This window comes from Alternaria ethzedia, assembly GCF_023757985.1.
Source record: "Alternaria ethzedia strain BMP 0044 chromosome Unknown scaffold_59, whole genome shotgun sequence".
Taxonomy (NCBI): Eukaryota; Fungi; Ascomycota; class Dothideomycetes; order Pleosporales; family Pleosporaceae; genus Alternaria; species Alternaria ethzedia.
Genome location: NW_026056252.1, coordinates 76511 through 94966, shown reverse-complemented (window position 1 = coordinate 94966; position 18456 = coordinate 76511). Strand labels below are relative to the sequence as shown.

The following is an 18456-nucleotide window of genomic DNA, read 5'->3' as shown; positions in this document are numbered from 1 at the left end:
AGTCTGCTGTAACCTGCAAGAGCAATTCAATTTCGCTACTAAGGGACATTAGGTGGAGACGTTGATGAGGTGGGATCAGGTGTAGTGCTCATGGCACGTGACGAATGGTCAGCCATGTTGCAACATTGGTGGCCAGTCAAGCACAAAAGAGGAATAGCTCGCATTGAAGTTTTATGACATTGCCATTGAATCTATCGGTATCCACATGTACTCCCAAAGGATTTAATTACGAAGAGCCCTAGATATTGCGCCTGGATGCTTAAGATTGCCAGACCGTGTGATATCGCTACGCTGTGGAACATTGAAAAAGACAAACATGACAAGTTACCTGGCGCGCACGCATATCGGGCCCGAAGGGAAGGACTTGGTACTGTAGTTGAGCAATGGCCCTCACTCCTCCAGGTTCCATAATCTTTGAGCACCGTTTGTAGACTTTGGAGGCAGATGTATCACTCGTAGGGTGCTTGATTTGGCGCTCTGAAAGACGGACGAGAAGGCGAATAGCGGATGGGGTAGTTACATGGGATGTATAGAGGCAAATTCCGTAGCGACCAGAGGGTACAGATGACCAGACTGATATTGCCCAAGCGAATGACGCCTTCCTAGGTTTCGTGGTATGTCGTCGATCGTTCGGTAAGGACGGAAGCCGAGAAGTTTGGGTATAGCTGGGAAAATGTACATGAAAAGGGTATCGAAGTCCAGAAGCATGAAACAGCTCGCCATTACTCTTGTGGCTCTAACCGGAAGAACTCTTCATGCTGTAGTGGTGTGCCCAGTAGGGGTTTAGTGGCCGCCGTTCTTCCTGAAGTTAAGCAACTGAGATAGGCTCGCTAGGCTGCATCCGCTCTTGAGGAAGTCGTGGCTGATCAGCTCTCCGGCACTTGCTCGGGACTTTACGTCGACGCAAAGGCAGACCGACAAGAAAGCCTTGAGCTCCTTCGAGAGCTTGTCTGGCTTCTTGAGACGAGGAGTGCCATTGGTGGCAATGAGATACAAAGCCTTGAGCGGTTCCTCATTCAGGTACGGTGGTTCAGACTCGATCATCTCAATGGCCATGATACCCAAAGACCAGATATCGACCTTGTTGCCATACTCTTTTTGCTTGACGACTTCAGGGGCCATCCAGTATGGAGTTCCAACCATAGTCGCACGCTTGCTGCGCTGCTCGGTGAGCTTCGCACTGAAACCAAAGTCGGCTGTTAAAGGTTAGCAAGCTGTCGATGGAGGTTACGTGGCGGGTACATACTGATCTTGACATTGCCACGGCCATCGAGCAAGACATTGTCACTCTTGATGTCTCGGTGGATGATGTTCAAGTTATGAAGGTACTCAAGTCCCTTGCAGGTCTGATGATTGTCAGTGTAGATTCCCGAAAGTCCATGCTACATAGCTTACCTCGAAGCAAATCGTCGCGATCTGGTCTTCGCTAATGGAAGGGTTGTTGTCAATGATGTCGGTCAAAGCACCTCCCTCCATGAACTCCATGACGACCCAGAGCTCGGACTGCTCCTCTTGCAAGAACGCGTCCAAGAAGTTGACGATGTTGGGGTGTTTGCTGTCCTTCATGACGATAATCTCGTTTACGATAAGTTCTTTGCGTGGCTGGTTGCGGAGATCCATTTGCTTGATAGCGACCTGTGCACGTGGGCCATTTTCTTGCATAACCCTTCGGGCCATGGGCGAAGTGGCACCTTCACGGATGCGAGCAACATACACGGAACCACTAGCACCTTGACCAATCTTCTTTTGCTTGTTGTACGAGTCCAGTGGCCGTTCTTTGGATACGACCTCCCGGAGCTTCGCCATGACCTCGCCTTCGGACATGCTGGACATGCGCACATCCTTCCGTGCTGGCTCCTCCTTGGGCTTAGCAGTAAGGGCCTGCTCGGCCTTCTTCACTGCATCACTGACAGGAGCATTCTGAGGCTTAGCAACGTTCAACGGCTTGGGTGCAGCACCTGGCTGGTATTGCTTTTGCTGTTGGTTTTGACCATTAGCAACCCTGGGAACCTGGCCACTCGAATTCTTCGAGGCCATGGGTGGTCGTTGCTGAGTTGACTGCGCTTTGGAAGGAGATGTGCTGTAGCCACCATTCTGTTGCTGAGGTGCAGAAGGTGCTGGACGCTGTGCGACTGGCTGCCGCGGGGGCTGCTGCTGTGGGCCTCTTGCACCGGGAGTGGATGGCGCAGGGCGGCTGGGGTTGTACCTCTGGCCTGACGGGCTCTGATCTCGCGAGTAGCCGCCTCCGCCAATTTCTTGTTTCGCCGCAGGAGTAACCTTCTTTGGAATATCGTTCTCCCAATCAGCTTCAGCTTCAGCCTGCAGCCTTTGTTGGTGCTCGTACTCCTGCCTCTGCCGCTGGAGTTCGCGTTCGCGCTGTGCCCTGACCTGGTCCTCTTGCCTCCTCCTGTCCTGTTCGTAGCGATCTTGTTCGTAGCGATCTTGTTCGTAGCGATCTTGTTCGTAGCGGTTTTGTTGCTGCGAAGCCGAGTTTTGTTGACCGCCATAGCCTTGACTGTAGCTGTCTTTTCGCTGATAATTGCCAGGCGGTGCAGGGCGCGGAGGCGCAACAGAATTGCCGCTGCCACCGTATCCAAGCTGTTTCTCCATTCCAGCATTTGTTGGCGGGGTCGGAGTGAGACTCGGGTATTGCTGAGGGTCCTCGGAGCGCTTGACAAGCTTTTCGGTGTAGAACTCCAAAACTTCCAAAACAGCCTTGGGGTTCTTTGCATAGTCGTCCTTAGTCAGAGCGGATGCAGTGAGAAGCTTCTCCCATTCTACCGGCAGACCGACGAACGCTCCGCTGTTAGGATCGAAGCCTACGTGCACTCTGTGGGTGAAGTTGGTGGGGTTGCTGACACCGCCCATGCTGGGACAGCGCTGGTAGATGCTGTCGATCCACGAGTAGACGTCATCGTCAGTCTCGACCTTGCATGTAATGATCTTTGTAGGGCCATCGCGGGGCGGGGACGAGCCCTTGCTGGTGTTGGCAGCCTTGGTGATTTCAAAGGACAAAGGCTGCGTGTCTGATCGCTCCACGCCGAGGATGTCTCGCAGTTGAATCGTGGTTGATGCTTTGGAGGCATTAGGGCTCTTGAAAAAGTTCAGCTCGAATTCGCGCAGTACCAGCCACCGCTCGGCCCAAATCATACTTCTGAACACGTTTGCATCCTTGACCTTGACCATGCCCTCTTTGACTGTGGCCGTTGTCGAGACGCTTCTCTCGGACTGTGTGCGTACAAGCGACATTTGCGAGCCGTTGTTGAAAGCAGGCGACTGCATACTCCGGCCGACCATGTTGCCCGGCATGTTGGGGTTGGTGTCGGGGAAAAGGTTGGTCCTGGTGGATGATTGCGGTGCTTGGATGGGTGGTTTTGGTGCTGCACGGGTGTTCTCGAAATGTCCATTGGGATACATGCTGGAGCAATGTGGTCAGCGGCCGGTCTCGCGAGTGGCAGTCTGATTGAAACGGGGCAGGTGACGCTGCTGCCGTTTGGGGTTGAAAAGCGGTGTTTGGAGCAGCCAGACGACAGCTGAGGAAGGAGCGCCAGGGGACTCACATGGGCAGACTATCGTTGTAGCAACAACAGTCGAATTATACAATAGCTACAATAGCTTCGTGAGTCGTTCACTGCCTCTGGTGCGGCCAGGCAGTCGAGGGTGAGTGTGGTGAATAGCGGGGGACCCGTGCTCAATGGAGTGAGCAAGTAAGTGGCGGGGCGATGTTGAGCGAGGTTTGGGTCAACTCTCACTGAGACAGAGGGCGCTGGGGTGGTGTCGAGGACGCAGCGTCCGGAGATGGGGGTCGCGTCGAGTAAGCAGCAATGCGAGGGTCGGGCTGCAGCAGAGCGGGATACCAGTCCTGATCCTGAAAGCGAGCGGGCGCTGCTGCCAATCCAAATCGCAAAGCGTCGCGCCGAGTCGTCTTCAGCGAGGATGCCACATTCGAGAACTGCACAAGCAGGGTAAATAGGAGAAGCTGGCAGGCTGCGGGCGAGAGCGCAGTCGTGTCTGGTGCACGCAGTCGTGGTAGGGCCTGGAGTGGAACCCTTTCTCCTGGCACCATTGGCTTTGGGCACTGGCGCGCTAGCATCCGGCACGGAACTTTCTCTCACGTGCGCTCGACTCCTCTTCGGACGTCGAGCCTGAAAGGAACGCGATGTGCACTCATTGGCTGTTGCCACTCGCGAAGCGGATGACCACCAGCGGCATGAGTCTACTACAGACGTTTCATCAGCAGACAGGCGCGACAACGGCAGAGGGTCCGGCTTGATCGCCCGGCGGTTGCAAGTACACCATCTTGTTCAGCGTTTCAGAAGAAGGCAAATTGACGTCTGAAACCCTTCTGGCTGGCCGCCAAAACCTTCCACAGCCTCCACCGGTGCATATTTAGAAACCGTGCCGCTCGCGACGTCGGTGGCTGCTTGCCTGCTTGTGCAAAAGAAGGGTTCTCTACCAAACTACGGGATTTCACGTTGTGTCAAATGTCATTGATGTTCGTCTACATTTTTACAGTTCGCACTATGCATCCATTGCAGCTGCGCACATGGTCGCCATGTATATATGGGAAGGTATCGCGACGGCAACCACTATATATCATGTCCTATTGTTTCACGTCCCACGGCGCTCGATACACCGAGTACAAATCAGCATGTTTCAACCGTCTGTTGGATGATGCCCGCCTCCGACCCCACCATTACAGCCGCTATCCCTGTCGCGACACCCGGCGATGCACGTCATGACAACAGGGGCACATGTGCACAAAGTGAACAGTTTGCAGCAAAAGTCGAGCGCACTGAACCTGCCCGGGCATGTTGCGACCGCATTTCGATAGCTTTGGTTTACTCCGGAGATTACTCTATTCTACACCCCAAACGCCCAAAACGTCCCTGCCCGCGCCCTCCTGTTCCTTGTTCTTGCGCGCTTGGAGTGCTTTTACCCTGCGAACGGATAGTCCAACAGCCAGAGGACCCAGGATAGTGCACAGAACGATGGCCCAAGTCACGACAAGAAATATGTCGGTTGGCTCGCCTGAAGTCTCTCCAAAGACGCCCTGCGACTCGGCGACACCGGAAATTAGGAAGCCAATCTCTCCACGAGCGCACATTGCAAAGGCGAGGATCAGTGGCGGGTGCAGCGAAAAGGGCTTTGGTGGATTGGGCGAAGATCGGGCCTCGCTTTCGGTACTACTTGGTGAAGTTGTCGGGCGGGTTCGCGATGGGGTAGCTCTTGCCTGCGTTGAAGTGACTGCTTCTTGCGCGGGAGGTGCGCCGCCGCTCTTTCCCCACAGGTGAGGCACCGAAGGCAGGCGCACCTTGGACAAAAACCTGCCGGGTGCTTTCTTGCATGGAAATATGGAAACCCGGACGAGCCAGAGACCACACACAAGCTTTGCGAAGGTCATGAGAACAGCGTAGACGATGCCTCGCCAAACTATCGCGCCTCTGAACATTCGTGTGATGGGTATCGAGAAGCCGATTGATGCGAAGAAGAACGGCTGTAGGATCTTCGACACTGCGGGATGGTAGTACTGCTCGTAGATGGCTGCACCACCGGTCGCAACCATATGCTCTTCACTCTTCATGTTGGTGGGTCGAGACGGAATCGCTCCTCGATTTTGGTCTGCTGTGGTCTTTGACGCATCAGGAGACGAGCCTTCTGAGCTCCCAAGCATTGGACCGACAGTTGCCTGTCTTTTCTTATCTACTGCATTTGTAGCTGGAGTGCTTGTAGGATGGGGCACGTCAGAGTCCCACCAACTAATGCTAGCTCCCGCGATATATGCAGCGAACAGATTCGATGTGCCCGCATATGTAGCTCCCACGACAAGAGCAATGAGAACCAGCGTGTGGATCCCGAAGGCTGTTTGTGTTCGTTGTAGCAAGGCACTCAGATGTGCGCCTGGGTGAGCTTCGCGGTACGCATTGAGCCACGTGGTCAAAGGCTTGGCGACGAAGAGACAAACCAGAGGTGCGATAACCGCAAAAGCAATCGACACAAGGACTGGGCGAACAACCGTTACCCAGCTGAAGTTGTCGCCACCTAAGTTGGAGATGACTTGCACCATGACTAGTCCCACGACGTCGTCCATCATAGCGGCGCTTGTGAGAACAACGCCTAGGCGGGTGGTAGCCAAGCCACTCGACCCGAGAACCGTGAAGGCTGTGCCCAGGCTGGTGGAGCATAGGGCAGCGCCAGCGGCGAAAGCTTGTACTGGGCTAGCATCCAGTAAGCCTTGCAGAGTGTACGAAAGCCCGATAGGGACCAGAATTCCCGTGAGTGCGACGCCAGAAGATAGAAGCAGATTCGCCTTGAGAGATTGGAACGAAGTATAGAGCCCGCCTGGTGAGCGTTAGTCAATGCCACAGATATGGGTAGGGTTGGGTGATGCAGCGCATGTGGACCTTCATAGACAAGCAGTATCAATCCCAGATAGCCTAGTTGCACGACCGTCTCTTCTAAGCTCTCGGATAGCCACTTCGCACATGGCGTGCCCCATGCAATGCCAACCAAAACCTGGCCCAGCAGACCGCAGTACAGCACCCTGTCGAGAGCAGCATTGACGACGTTAAGGAGGAGGAGGAACGACGTGAGCACGAGAATGACAACGATGCCCGGCTCGTGATATGGCAGCGACGCGGCATCTTGAGACGCGTCTACAGCCATGATGCAGGCAAGAGCGATGAAGGACCACTATGGCGTGTGGCGCCTGCTGTTCCCGGCGGGGTGCAGCCACGAGGCAAGTGGATGCGAGCAGATAGATAGGCTAGATACACGCGCTACTCCAAGGGTATCTTGGACATTGTCTCTCGGTCTCAGCAAGCATTGGACGAAGAGACTGTAGACCAGATATCGCGTGTCGTCGCAGCCAGCCAACCAGAGGCGACTCGGGCGCCCAAGGCCGTGTGGATCCAGGGGCCCCGCTACTGGGACAGGGGTGCAGCGACAGCCGAAGCCGCGCCCGCAGTCAGCCATTCATTGTTTTGGGCCAGGACTCTGGAAAACACGCCCGAGTAGTCGCCAGCTAGCATCCCGTATCCACCCAAATATATTCCTACCTGCATGCGCCCAGTCCGAGTGAGAGGCCTGATGCACACTGATCATGGCGCCGCTTGAACAGCAATGGGTCAAGGTCCAGCAGAAGACATTCACCAAGTGGTACGCTGCAACCCCCGCCGCTGCCCCGGCCCCGACACTACTACTCACACCGCTGCAGGCTGAACAGCAAGCTCAAGATCCGCGAAGTCGAGATCAAGGACCTCATCATCGACCTCTCGGACGGTGTACGTGCCCCGCTTGGCCCCCAACATGGCCTCTCCCCGCATCACGTCCTAACGCCCCCTAGATCATACTCATACACCTCCTCGAGATCCTCAGCAACGAATCCCTCGGCCGCTATGCCTCCCGACCCAAGCTGCGCGTGCAGAAGTTTGAGAACGTCAACAAGTCGCTCGACTTCATCCGGAGTCGGAGGATCCAGCTTACCAATACCGGTGCCGAAGATGTCGTCGACGGCAACAGCAAGATCATCCTGGGTCTGATATGGACCCTCATTCTGCGCTTCACCATCAGCGACATCAACGAAGAGGGTCTCAGTGCCAAGGAGGGTCTGCTGCTGTGGTGTCAGCGGAAGACGGCCTGCTACGATGAGGTCGAAGTCCGTGACTTCTCCACGAGCTGGAACGACGGACTGGCATTGTAGGTGGAGCACTTTTTGGTGGGAGACTGGGCTAACAACAGACAGCTGCGCCCTGCTCGACATCCACCGTCCCGATCTCATCGATTACGACAGCCTAGACAAGAGCGATCACCGCGGCAACATGCAGCTTGCATTCGACATCGCCTCCAAAGAAATTGGCATCCCCGATCTGCTCGATGTGGAGGACGTGTGCGACGTCGCGAAGCCCGATGAGCGTTCGCTCATGACATACATCGCCTACTGGTTCCACGCCTTCTCGCAGATGGAGCGCGTGGAGAATGCTGGGCGGCGAGTCGAGAAGTTCGTCGCGAATATGCAGGGAGCCTGGCAGATGCAAAACGACTTCGAGCGACGCATGCGCGAGCTGCTGGACCAGATCGCCAAGCAGCGCACACAATGGGAGGAGGCCAAGTTCGACGGGACATACGCAGACGCTAGGAACCAGTCGACCGAGTTCACCGCCTGGAAGCGCAAGAGCAAGCGAACATGGGTAGCCGAGAAGTCAGACCTGGTGGGACTACTAGGGAACATAAGGACGAAGTTGGCCACATACCGGTTGCGACCGTACGATCCGCCCGCGGAGCTCAGCCTCGAAGCACTAGACACCGCCTGGACGGGATTGATGAAGGCCGAGAGACAGCGCTCCCAGGTCATCAACGAGACAATCAGAGACATCAAGAACGCTCTGCGGAAATCCTTCGCCGACAAAGCAAACGACTTTGCCCTGGCCCTCAACACACTCTCTACATCGATATCAGCGTTGGAAGGCGATGTTGAGGACCAGCTAGAGCACACAAAGGAGATCAGCAAGTCGCTGGCACCCCTGGACGAATACCTGAACCTCATAGCGTCCATCGACGAGCAATGCGCCGAAGCGAACATCGAGGAGAACGACTTCACAACATACACATACGACGAGCTAGAATACGAGCTGGGCTTGGTCCGCAGTTCGGTATCGAAGAAGCTTGCCTTCCTGGAAAACCAGATGGTGGCACGTAACATGACCAACCTCACCCCAATACAGCTTGAAGAGTTTGAATCAGTATTCAGGCATTTTGACCGCGATGTATCGAATTCGTTAGCAGAACTGGAGTTCTCTGCTGCATTGGCTAGTTTGGGCTTGGTATACGACGAAGAAGAAATGCACGAGAGATTCCGCGAAACTAGTGGTGGCAAAGACTACGTCACATTTGAGCAGTTTATCCGATTCATGGTGGACGAAACCGAGGATCAAAATACCGCGGAGCAAGTCTTTGAGTCTTTCAAGGAGGTCGCCGACGGCAAGGTCAGTCTATACCCACCTCTTTCCCTCATTTCTCCATGTGTCACCAGCTACTTACATCCCACCAGCCATACGTGACCGAACTCGACCTCCGCCACTCCCTCGTCCCCGACGAAGTCATCGACGACCTCCTCTCCACCATGCCCGAGCACAAAGGCCCAGATATGGCAGAAGACCGCGACATACCCAAATTCGACTACATCACATACATGCAGCGGTACATGGGCGCCGACCGCGCCAACGGCACCGCTCCCGAGCCGGAAGTCAACGGCGAGTAGAACACGACCGACCTCGAGCATAGGGTTCTTCTTACCCCGGCGTTTGTATAGCCAGCCGTCCGGGAACCAACACAAGAGTTTGGATAGGATAATAGCATGGATTGGATATTGAGATCGCTCAGCGGTGTATCGTTTGGTAGATTCTTCTTTTCTTATGGTTCTTTTGCATAGTCAGTGGCTGGTTTTGGAGTCATGAGTCCCGCTGTTAAGTTGGTTATTGAGGTGGTATACACGGCTAGGATGGAGGATATGGATGCAATTGGAATTGAATGGATTGGTTAGGCTCTTTGGAGTAAGGCGCCCGACTTGTTGCATGTTTGACGTTGATACCACGCAGATAGCTGAAGAATTATTGGAATTAGTCGTAATCATGAAGTTGGTTGCTGGGGATGTTTGAGGTGTTGGGATGAAGGGTGGGGCTGTTGTATGCTATGACAATTGCATGGAACCGGAGCCCTCGATCTTCTGCTGCTTCGCGTTTACCTCCTTTGACCACTCAGCAAAATGGACGCTATGTCCTGGTGTCGCCAGATCGCGATAGACGGCGAAATAAGGTGCGGCAATGTAGAGGTTGACATATTCTTGACGGTTCTCTTCCCTCATCCAGGCATCGTGAACCATAGCACCATAAGTACCCAAAGCCATCAACACCAGGTTCAGAAGATGATCCTCGGAAGCAGGAGGCGTGCAATACTTTTCTGTAAATATGCCAGTGCTAACAAGCATGTGCTTGAACTGAGCCAGCGTAGGCTGACCCGCCAATGCCTTGACCAATGCATTGTGAGCGAATTCCTGGAGATGTTTGACGTTCCAGTCATATGCTAGCTTGAAGATATCGAGGTGAACGTGAGCGAGGCACACATCAGAAGGAATAGCTCCAACGGAAGCGTCGGATGTAGGGTCCAAGTACATGAGCTTGTGGCGGTCGAGAGGAGTGATAATGCGGTAGGCCTTGTGGTGACGAAAGAAGTCCACCATGGCATCGATAGCGTACGCAGGCCAGTCTTCCATAACAAAGATCTGCTTCTATTTTCACACGTTAGAATCAATCCACTTGAAGTCGTGAGTGGACCCCTAAACCAGATGAACTCAAATACTTACATGCTTCTCAATCAGACCCCGCATGACGGGTGAGTAGGTGGCGGCGACCTGCGCATGGCACTTCCATAGGCTTCTGCCAGGACCAGCGATGGGAAATCTCTGTGGCAAGGACTTGGCCAAGTCGGCCAGGCAGCTATGCAAGTTAGTTTGCGATCGTGAACAGAATGAGAAACACATACGAGTTGGTGATTTCGTGATCCGAACGCAAGTCTGACTTGCTGATCTCTCTGTGGTATCCAAGTTTGGCTAGGACCTTGTGGAATCCGCCACGAATAAACGTCTTGATCTTCTGCGCCTCTGGACTGATAATATCCTCGTTGTCGACGTCTTCGCCTTTGCGCTTGGTCCCGCGGGCTTCGGTGGGCAGTGAAGTCGCCATTGTTAGTATCGGCAGTGCGCGCAGTTCCTTCGCAGGGTCAGTGAAGAGGCAAGGCAAAAGCGAGATAGTCAGAATTATCAAGGCAGGCGCCAAGATATATAAACATAGTGGGGCTCGGTGTGGAGGTGCGGGAGTGAGTGAGAGCAAACGCTCGGGTGCGCCTATCGTAAAGCGTTGCCAGGTGAACGTGGACAGCAAAGCCGTGTATGTAGCGGATGGCAATACATGTAGGTTGAAATTCTGTAAGACTCCATCGTTAGATTGCAGGCTTTGACAATGTTCCACCGGAAGGATGGCTGAGTCGTACGCAACACATCGAGCTCCATGTATTTTTGCTTCCCAACTTTCGCGCCTGTTCGATCCCGTGTACTAATGCTCTTTTTTGAACATGTGTTTCTTTACATTGCAGCAAGACAAGGCAAGCTAAACTACATTCTAAGACTATAACCGCGTTTTAAAGGCATCTATTCTGTGCTATAATTGCATTACTGCATTTGCGTAGCTAAGGCCTGTAGTATTAGTTTAGCTAGAGAATGCGATGCGGTATACTAGTCTAGGATACCTACGCTGACAAGATGTTATGACTAGAGAGATGACATGGATAAGAGAAGCAATGTCTTCACCAAGCACGAACCGAGAAAGAAGTGAGGTGTCCGCCTTTCGATCTAGTGTTTCTGCTCGATGGCATTGCGGTGTGGTTACAGTAGAGGACAGTCGCAGACTCATGACTTATTATGTCTGAGGGCTGTGTAAACGATCCGGAAAGTGAAATTCCAAGAAGTAAGAAAAGGGAGAGACAGAATCAAAAGACATTGATTGGATTGAGATCTAGGTAGAGGTGGTGGTTCGAGGCTGGGATAGAACGCTGGGGTGGTGTTGTTTTGGTCTCTTTTCGCGTCGGTGTGTAGGTGTAGGCGGAGTTAGAGGCAGAGTGAAGGTAAAGGCGAAGATAAGACGGCAAGAGCGTCCAACTTTGATTTATTCTGGAAAAGTAGAACGTTTCTAATAATAGTAGTATCTTCATCGCTCTCTTAAATTAGCGCTTGATCTCTTAATATCTTTCTTGTTCTACTGCCGCGCACAACTTGTGATTTGATGTCCACACTTACCTTCACCTCGAGTTCCTTGCGCGTCGCTGCCTAGCCTTCTGCGAGTGGGGTTAGCGTCAGTCTGTGCTTCCCAATCTGGCTACGAGCAGTTGCTCTGCTCCTACCAAAACCACTACTACCCGTGGTGGATGCAAGCACCTTGCGCCCCAATAAGATTCACTTCATTGCACTGCAACGAAACCACAAGGTAAAGTCTACAGAAAATTCACAATACTTCGAAGCTAATCCAGGACTTTGAAGCTCCACGGTCAAACATGACGAACGCGCAATCCCGACCCCTGGGATTCCTCGACTTGCCTGCTGAATTGCGACTGATGGTGTATGAGCTCCTGCCGAACCGTACCACTCGTACTCGATATGTGAAGCGCAGCAACGACGGAACAACTGAGAGCAGCTTCACCCTCATTAATCATGAACCGCCGACTGCCATTCTTACTACATGTAAGACTGTCCACAACGAAGCCGTAGCTGTCGTCCGCAAGACCGCACAGCAGCTTCTACCTGGAGGAGTGGTCGAGCAGCCTCCTTTTGTCACTGGCACTGCACCCAAGATCGAAACCGAAATCTCCGCTCTGCCTATTCTTGGTGCGCCGGAGGGAATCATCAAGGCAGCCCTCGCCTGGTGCTCTTGCATTCAAGCAACCTCGTCCAGCGACTTTGAAACCTTCTTGGCTTCTCGAGGCTACGATATGTCCTCTCTTCTGAGAGATTACGGATATTCCATGGACAATGGCACATTCGAAGAGGGAGTCTTTCGTCTACTCTACTTCATCCGCAAGGCTGGGTACGTGCTTCACCTTCGCCGCACCGACCCATCTTTGAGTGGCTTCGTTTTCCAGCACGGCTACCAAAACCTATTCGAAGCCCACCCGTCTCGCACTTTTCAAGTCGCCGTTGCGAAGGGCGCCGAAACCGAAGGCTACGATGAAGACCAGGAAGCGGTCACAGAGTTTGGTAGAGCGTTCGGCTTATGTGATCGCACACGCGACATTCGCATCAGGATCCACACCCTTACCTCCGCAGGAAAAAAGACTAGTGTATCGGTCCGTGCAGCTGAATCATTTGTCGAGCATCAGCTCCATAGTGGCCCTGAGCATGGGTCCGCTATTGCGATGGGTCGTTTTCTCTTCGACAAGTACTGTGAAGAAGATTACAACAGTTTCTGGGGCGAGGGCGAGTGGAAGTTCTGAGATCATGAAGATGTCACAGTGATAAGGCTGAAGAAGTGGCGTTTAACGCTCCAAGAGGCTTTACCCTACCCGGTAGTCAGTACTCTGATGTGTATGCTCAAAGGATTAGAAGTCAGTCATCGAAAAAACACTTTACGAAGAGAACGCTCTGGCGATCCATGAAACCGCAGTACAATCAATCGATTTCTACACCCCGTCGATCTAATCGTGACAACAATCTCCTTAATTAACCCCCAACAAATCCGGCAACTCAATCAACTCCCTCTGCATCTCGCTACACATATCCAAAAACTCCCTCTTCTCCATCTCCGTCGCAAACTCAATCTTCGCCCCGCTGATAACCTTCCCCTTGTCCACACTCTTCCCAGCCCCCACTTTCTCCTTACCTTTCCCTGTAACAGAAGCAGTGGCAGCTTCCGCAAAACTATCCTTCCTCATCGCGCGATCACCCCGATCAATCGGTACTCTCAGCCCTTTGATCTTGACCTCTCTGTCCCCACCGTCTTTCACTCTGATAGGGTTGACGGAGGAGTTGAGGTAGAAGGCTAAGTAGCCGTTTCGGAAGTCGGCGGAGAAATGGATTAGGGCGATGATGGCGCCTGTGTCGTTATCTTCCCAGACGCGGAGGTTTTCCAGGCCGCACATCTGTTCGGCGTAGGAGAAGGATTTTGAGAGGCCTTCGTGGATGCGCATTGTTTTCTCTGTGCGGAATGTCGCAAGGAGGGTGCGGCCCATTAGTTCGTTTTGGAAGAGTGCGGCCGCTGGGCATGCAGTTAGTCATCGTCTTCTTTCTTAGATGCTGTTTCAGTAGTCTACCTTGTGGTGAGTCGAAGACGTAGTTGACCCAGCTTGTCTTTTCTACACGCACTGGCCGATTTCCGTGCTTGACGTCGTGAAATATGAGCTCGCAGAGAACCGTGATGGAGGCTTTGGCTGGATTGAAGTAGCTGGAGTACGGTATGTACATCTGGTCGTCTTCCATACGTAGCTCCACGCGGGTGGTGTTGTCGTCGCTGAACGCCCATACGGATGTCACGACGCGCACTGCCTTCGTCTCAGGGTCGGTTATGCGTTTCCGTACTACGGCGATTCTGCACTCTTCGGAAGCCTGGATCATTTCGACGTCTCTGGGGTCGTCCTGGTTTATCCGGTGCGAGTATTCGACGAGCGAACCGCGACTATCTGTGGTCAGTATTGCTAAACACTGACACTAAGAAGAACGGACTAAGAGCAAAGTCGGCTTACACATCACATAGAATGGCGGAGTTTCGAAAGGCTTCCTTCTCGAAGGCGGCTTTTTGGCTGGTAGTGGTTGAACTTCTGTGAAGTTTCATAATCTCTGGTTGCAACGAAGGGTAAGGGCTTAACATGGCGTGCGATGTCTGAGTAGGTGTTCTTTCGAGTTCATGAAGTGAGCCGAGCGTCATAGCCGGAGGTGGGAGTAGCGTGTGATGCCGATTGTCAGCCTTTCGGCCCGGCTTGCATACTTCCGGTGTCCTTGGAAGAGGTGATGTTTTCTTGGTCGATGTCGAAAACTGTCCGCTCAGACGAGAGTCAGGCAGTAACGAAGATGGACTTTGCCAACCGACTGAGCTTGAACAAGCGTCAGACGATGCATAGCTACTGCTGGAGTATCGCAAAGATGAGCCGCCAAAGCTAAATTCCGACACACGTTTTTGAGCTGGTGAGGATGTTCTTGAGGCGGACACAACATCCGCCGGAGATGTCGGAACAGGAGCATCATCGTTGAATCTGACTATAGAGGACTGTTCGTGGGACTTTGGGCGCTGCGGGATCCGTGGCAGAGATGTTTTGATATTTTGTGACCTGGGTGGAGATTCTGGGGGAGATAAAGCATGATACGTCTGGCTCAATGGGTCGGCGTTTTCGGTGGTCGGTGAACGCGCAGGGTTCTTTGCTGGTACGGGTGGCACATGTGAAGTTTGTGGTGCAATCATTAGGTCCTCTACCATACGATGCACTTCGTCCAGCTGCTGATCGATGCTTCCAGCCGAGTGATGCATGTTATCGATTCGCTCTGCCATTGGTATGACGATGCTGTCCATTCGAGCCATAGACTTGCTGCACCATGGTCAGTAGATGTCTGACAAGGATTTGACAGCACTAGCCTTTGTAATGCTTCCGTCAACCCATCGATAGAGTTCGTATGTGTCTGTAACATCTCTTTCAGATCTGCGAGGTTTCCGCCCTCGGGAGTCCAGATCATCGTCCTGTATGAGGCTAATACCAGATCGCTCCACGAGCGCTCAATTGCGAACCCTCCAACTGTGCGGTGCTTCTTGATGACTTGGTATTGGTCGATCAGCGAGTCAAGATCATCTACTGTCCGTTGACAAGACCTTAGGATGGTACCAACGCCATATTTTATTTCCTGGTCAGCGTCCTGTAACAACTGCCGCACGGACTCCGCGTGCAGCGTCTCTGCCAACGATGCCAATGATTTTGCGAGGCTGCCGATTTCCGTCTCAACATATTGAAGCTCCACTGGCGCATTCTTTTGGCAAGCAGAAAAGGTGCGTCCAATCTTCCAAGCCTTCTGCGACAGCACCAAGATGTCCCCAATGTTGGGGACGGTCATGGTGGCGGACGATGACGGGTCATGCACGAAGTTGAGCAATCAGCCAGGTAGTAAGACAGCGCACGGATGGGAATGGGGATAGCAATTCGGAGTGTCCATAAGGTCTAGAGAATAGGTAGAGAACATCCGGGGGAGCTCTCGATATACTGTGGACACGGGAGGCGTGGGGGCTATGCGATGAAGATTCGCAGCACAAACTAGAGCAGGCCCAGCGCCGTGCGCCTGGGATATAAGACTCCATAACGAGTGCCCGCGTGTACTGTGGGGACCGGTGGCCGGGTGTTCCAGTTCGCAGAGGTTGAGAATGGAGGAGCATGGGTCGCGATGCTCGACCGGGATACCACGTGGGTCAGGTAGCGTCTCGCCATTGGCGTCAACCGCACAACCGGCATTTGCCCCGCGTAGCTGTCAATACCTGCCAACCGGCGCTGGGCTCAATGAGGACCGACGTGCGCGCAAGCTTAGACTCCGCAAGTTCCAGCAATTGTGACACGCATGCGCAAGACGAATGTGTTTGGTGCAAAAAGCGGGCTACCACTCGGACCGGGCAGCCATGGCACCGGCCGTCCTGCAGGGTACCGTCAATTCGTATTAAGACTTTGGTATACATGTACAAATCCCGCCTCCTGTGGGATACGTTTTGCCGACTTCCGTGCGACGTGATAGAGTAGAGGAATTTTCGAACACATGGTACTTGTATAGCCCATCTTCCCGACCATCACGGTCCAAATCATACCCGAGAATCCATGCGCCTAGAGTGTGTAGTATTGTACAATGAATCGCAAATCGTTGTTGTCATATCGTCGTCTGGTGCTTATGCGAGGGGAGAGAAAAGACTATAATGGTCAGCTAAGTTCCCAAAAGTACATCGGCCATGATGGAGCGATATTTTGAGGAAGAGGTTCAGAACAGAAGCGAGCGACTGAAAGAGCAGAAAGACCGTAATCCCCGTACATGCCTTGGTCTTCCACTGACACTGCTAGGCTGACCGATTATGGCCTTGGTGTAATCTCGTAGTAACCATATCACAATCTCCTTCTCATAGTCTGGTTCCAGTCTACGGAAGTCGACGGGCTGAATTTCACAGCCGGCGAAGTTCTTTCCCGTTGTGAAGAGCGACCTCGTGCTGGTATAGGAAAGGCGGGGATATGTGGTGTACTCACCGGATGAGAGAAGGCTTAGGCTCGCTTCGGGAGTATCCGAGGTATAGGATCAAAGGCAGGTAGCCGTAGTGAATAGCAACCCGGGAGACATCGATGATGCGCGCGATGCGCTCCTGTATTGAGTCAACGGAAGCCCAATGTATATACTTGGCGTATTGACGTACCTTGGACTCTTCTGACAACTGGTACATGTTGAGTATGCAGTCGGCCTGGGGTTGAGGTGGTCGAGTTGTATGCGGTAATGGGTGAAGGCGGGCCCAGCGAACGAAGTTGCGATGATGCGTAAAGCTCAAAGTTTTGGGATTAGCCGCATGCGTGTTAGCGCAAGCTCAGACTGGAGCTCCAATATCTTCGAGACGCCTTCACTTCGTTCCTGAACACCAATTCCCACTCACGACGCCTCACGACCCCAACTAAATCGTCCGGATTTCTATTGCGACCCAGGATCCAGAGTTTCGAGCCTATAGACAGCAGCCCTTCAACATGTCGGCCCCGAGTGCGCGTCACTGGTAAGTTGCAGCATTCCGAGTAGCGAACAAGTCGCGAACATGAACTCACCAATGCGCAGGGAACAGAATAAAGAAGCCACAGTCTACGTCGGAAACCTCCATGAGCGCATCACGCCCCGCATCCTTCACGAGCTGATGCTCAACGCCGGCCGAGTACGAAATGTCAACATGCCCGTCGATCGCGTCAACGGCCAACATCAAGGGTTCGGTTTCGTCGAGTTCCACACGGAAGCAGAGGCAGATTACGCGCCCAAGATCATGAACAACGTTGCGCTATACGGAAGTCGGATACGTGTCAACAAGGCGTCCGCAGATAAGCAGAAGAATGTTGAGATTGGCGCAGAGCTGTTCATTGGTAACCTTGATCCTGGAGTGGATGAAAAGACACTGTACGATACATTTGGCCGCTTCGGACCGTTGGTGAATGCGCCAAAGGTCGCGCGCGACGACATCACGCAAGCATCCAAGGGATACGGGTTCATCTCCTACGGCGACTTCGAATCCTCAGATGCGGCTATCGCGAGCATGCACAACCAGTACATCATGAGCAAGCAGATCACCGTTCAATACGCATACAAGAAAGATGGAAAGGGCGAGCGGCACGGAGACGAAGCGGAGCGTATGCTCGCGAAACAGGCCAAGGCCCACGGAGTTGCGCCGGCTGTGCAACCTCTGCCGGCACATCTTTTCCAACTTCCACCAGGTGCTGCACCGAGTGGACCAGCCATGGGCATGGATGGACGTGGCATGCCTGGCGCACCAAGCGGACCTGGAGCAGGATATGGACCCCCAGGCGGACCTCCCGGCGGACCTCCTGGTTACGCTCCCAACGGCCCTGGAGGCTATGGCCGACCTCCTTCCGCAGCTCCGGTCGGCCATCCAGGCCTCCCACCACCCCCATCTGGCTTACCTGCTCGCCCACCAAGCGGCGCTCCGACGAACTTCTTCCCTCCTCCGCCCGGGTTCAACGGCCCACCGCCAGCCTTCGGTGGTCCCCCAGGTTTCGGAGGGCCTCCCGGCTACGCTCAGGCACCGAGGTAGAGAGACGAGACGCGGAAGGATCAATGACAATCACGTTGAACATGGGCGTTGTAGCTTGAGCAGTCTCCAAGATGCTAGAACCGGTACTTCTGCGAGCCAGGGAACC

General features: G+C 53.5%; 7 protein-coding genes across 7 annotated transcripts; 3 read left to right on the top strand and 4 right to left on the bottom strand.

Annotated features, from left to right (window-relative positions):
• Window positions 1–783: 783 nt before the first annotated feature.
• Window positions 784–3309, bottom strand: J4E87_010920 (uncharacterized protein; the record flags this gene model as incomplete). Its single annotated transcript, XM_049382489.1, has 3 exons — window positions 784–1196; window positions 1247–1346; window positions 1396–3309. The coding sequence occupies 3 exons, from the start codon at window positions 3307–3309 to the stop codon at window positions 784–786; spliced, it is 2427 nt and encodes an 808-aa protein (XP_049227809.1).
• Window positions 3310–4858: 1549 nt separating this feature from the next.
• On the bottom strand, window positions 4859–6666 carry J4E87_010919 (uncharacterized protein; the record flags this gene model as incomplete). Its single annotated transcript, XM_049382488.1, has 2 exons — window positions 4859–6342; window positions 6405–6666. The coding sequence occupies 2 exons, from the start codon at window positions 6664–6666 to the stop codon at window positions 4859–4861; spliced, it is 1746 nt and encodes a 581-aa protein (XP_049227808.1).
• A 436-nt stretch (window positions 6667–7102) lies between these two features.
• J4E87_010918 (uncharacterized protein) lies at window positions 7103–9259 on the top strand (the record flags this gene model as incomplete). The annotated part of the gene is made up of 5 exons (XM_049382487.1): window positions 7103–7158; window positions 7217–7283; window positions 7346–7698; window positions 7745–8984; window positions 9050–9259. The coding sequence occupies 5 exons, from the start codon at window positions 7103–7105 to the stop codon at window positions 9257–9259; spliced, it is 1926 nt and encodes a 641-aa protein (XP_049227807.1).
• A 429-nt stretch (window positions 9260–9688) lies between these two features.
• On the bottom strand, window positions 9689–10739 carry J4E87_010917 (uncharacterized protein; the record flags this gene model as incomplete). Its single annotated transcript, XM_049382486.1, has 3 exons — window positions 9689–10285; window positions 10361–10493; window positions 10540–10739. The coding sequence occupies 3 exons, from the start codon at window positions 10737–10739 to the stop codon at window positions 9689–9691; spliced, it is 930 nt and encodes a 309-aa protein (XP_049227806.1).
• Window positions 10740–12102: 1363 nt separating this feature from the next.
• On the top strand, window positions 12103–13038 carry J4E87_010916 (uncharacterized protein; the record flags this gene model as incomplete). The annotated part of the gene is made up of 1 exon (XM_049382485.1): window positions 12103–13038. One exon carries the CDS (start codon window positions 12103–12105, stop codon window positions 13036–13038), a length of 936 nt encoding a protein of 311 aa, XP_049227805.1.
• A 222-nt stretch (window positions 13039–13260) lies between these two features.
• J4E87_010915 (uncharacterized protein) lies at window positions 13261–15637 on the bottom strand (the record flags this gene model as incomplete). Its single annotated transcript, XM_049382484.1, has 4 exons — window positions 13261–13799; window positions 13855–14220; window positions 14526–14580; window positions 15287–15637. The coding sequence occupies 4 exons, from the start codon at window positions 15635–15637 to the stop codon at window positions 13261–13263; spliced, it is 1311 nt and encodes a 436-aa protein (XP_049227804.1).
• A 1646-nt stretch (window positions 15638–17283) lies between these two features.
• On the top strand, window positions 17284–18350 carry J4E87_010914 (uncharacterized protein; the record flags this gene model as incomplete). Its single annotated transcript, XM_049382483.1, has 2 exons — window positions 17284–17309; window positions 17369–18350. 2 exons carry the CDS (start codon window positions 17284–17286, stop codon window positions 18348–18350), a joined length of 1008 nt encoding a protein of 335 aa, XP_049227803.1.
• Window positions 18351–18456: the final 106 nt, after the last annotated feature.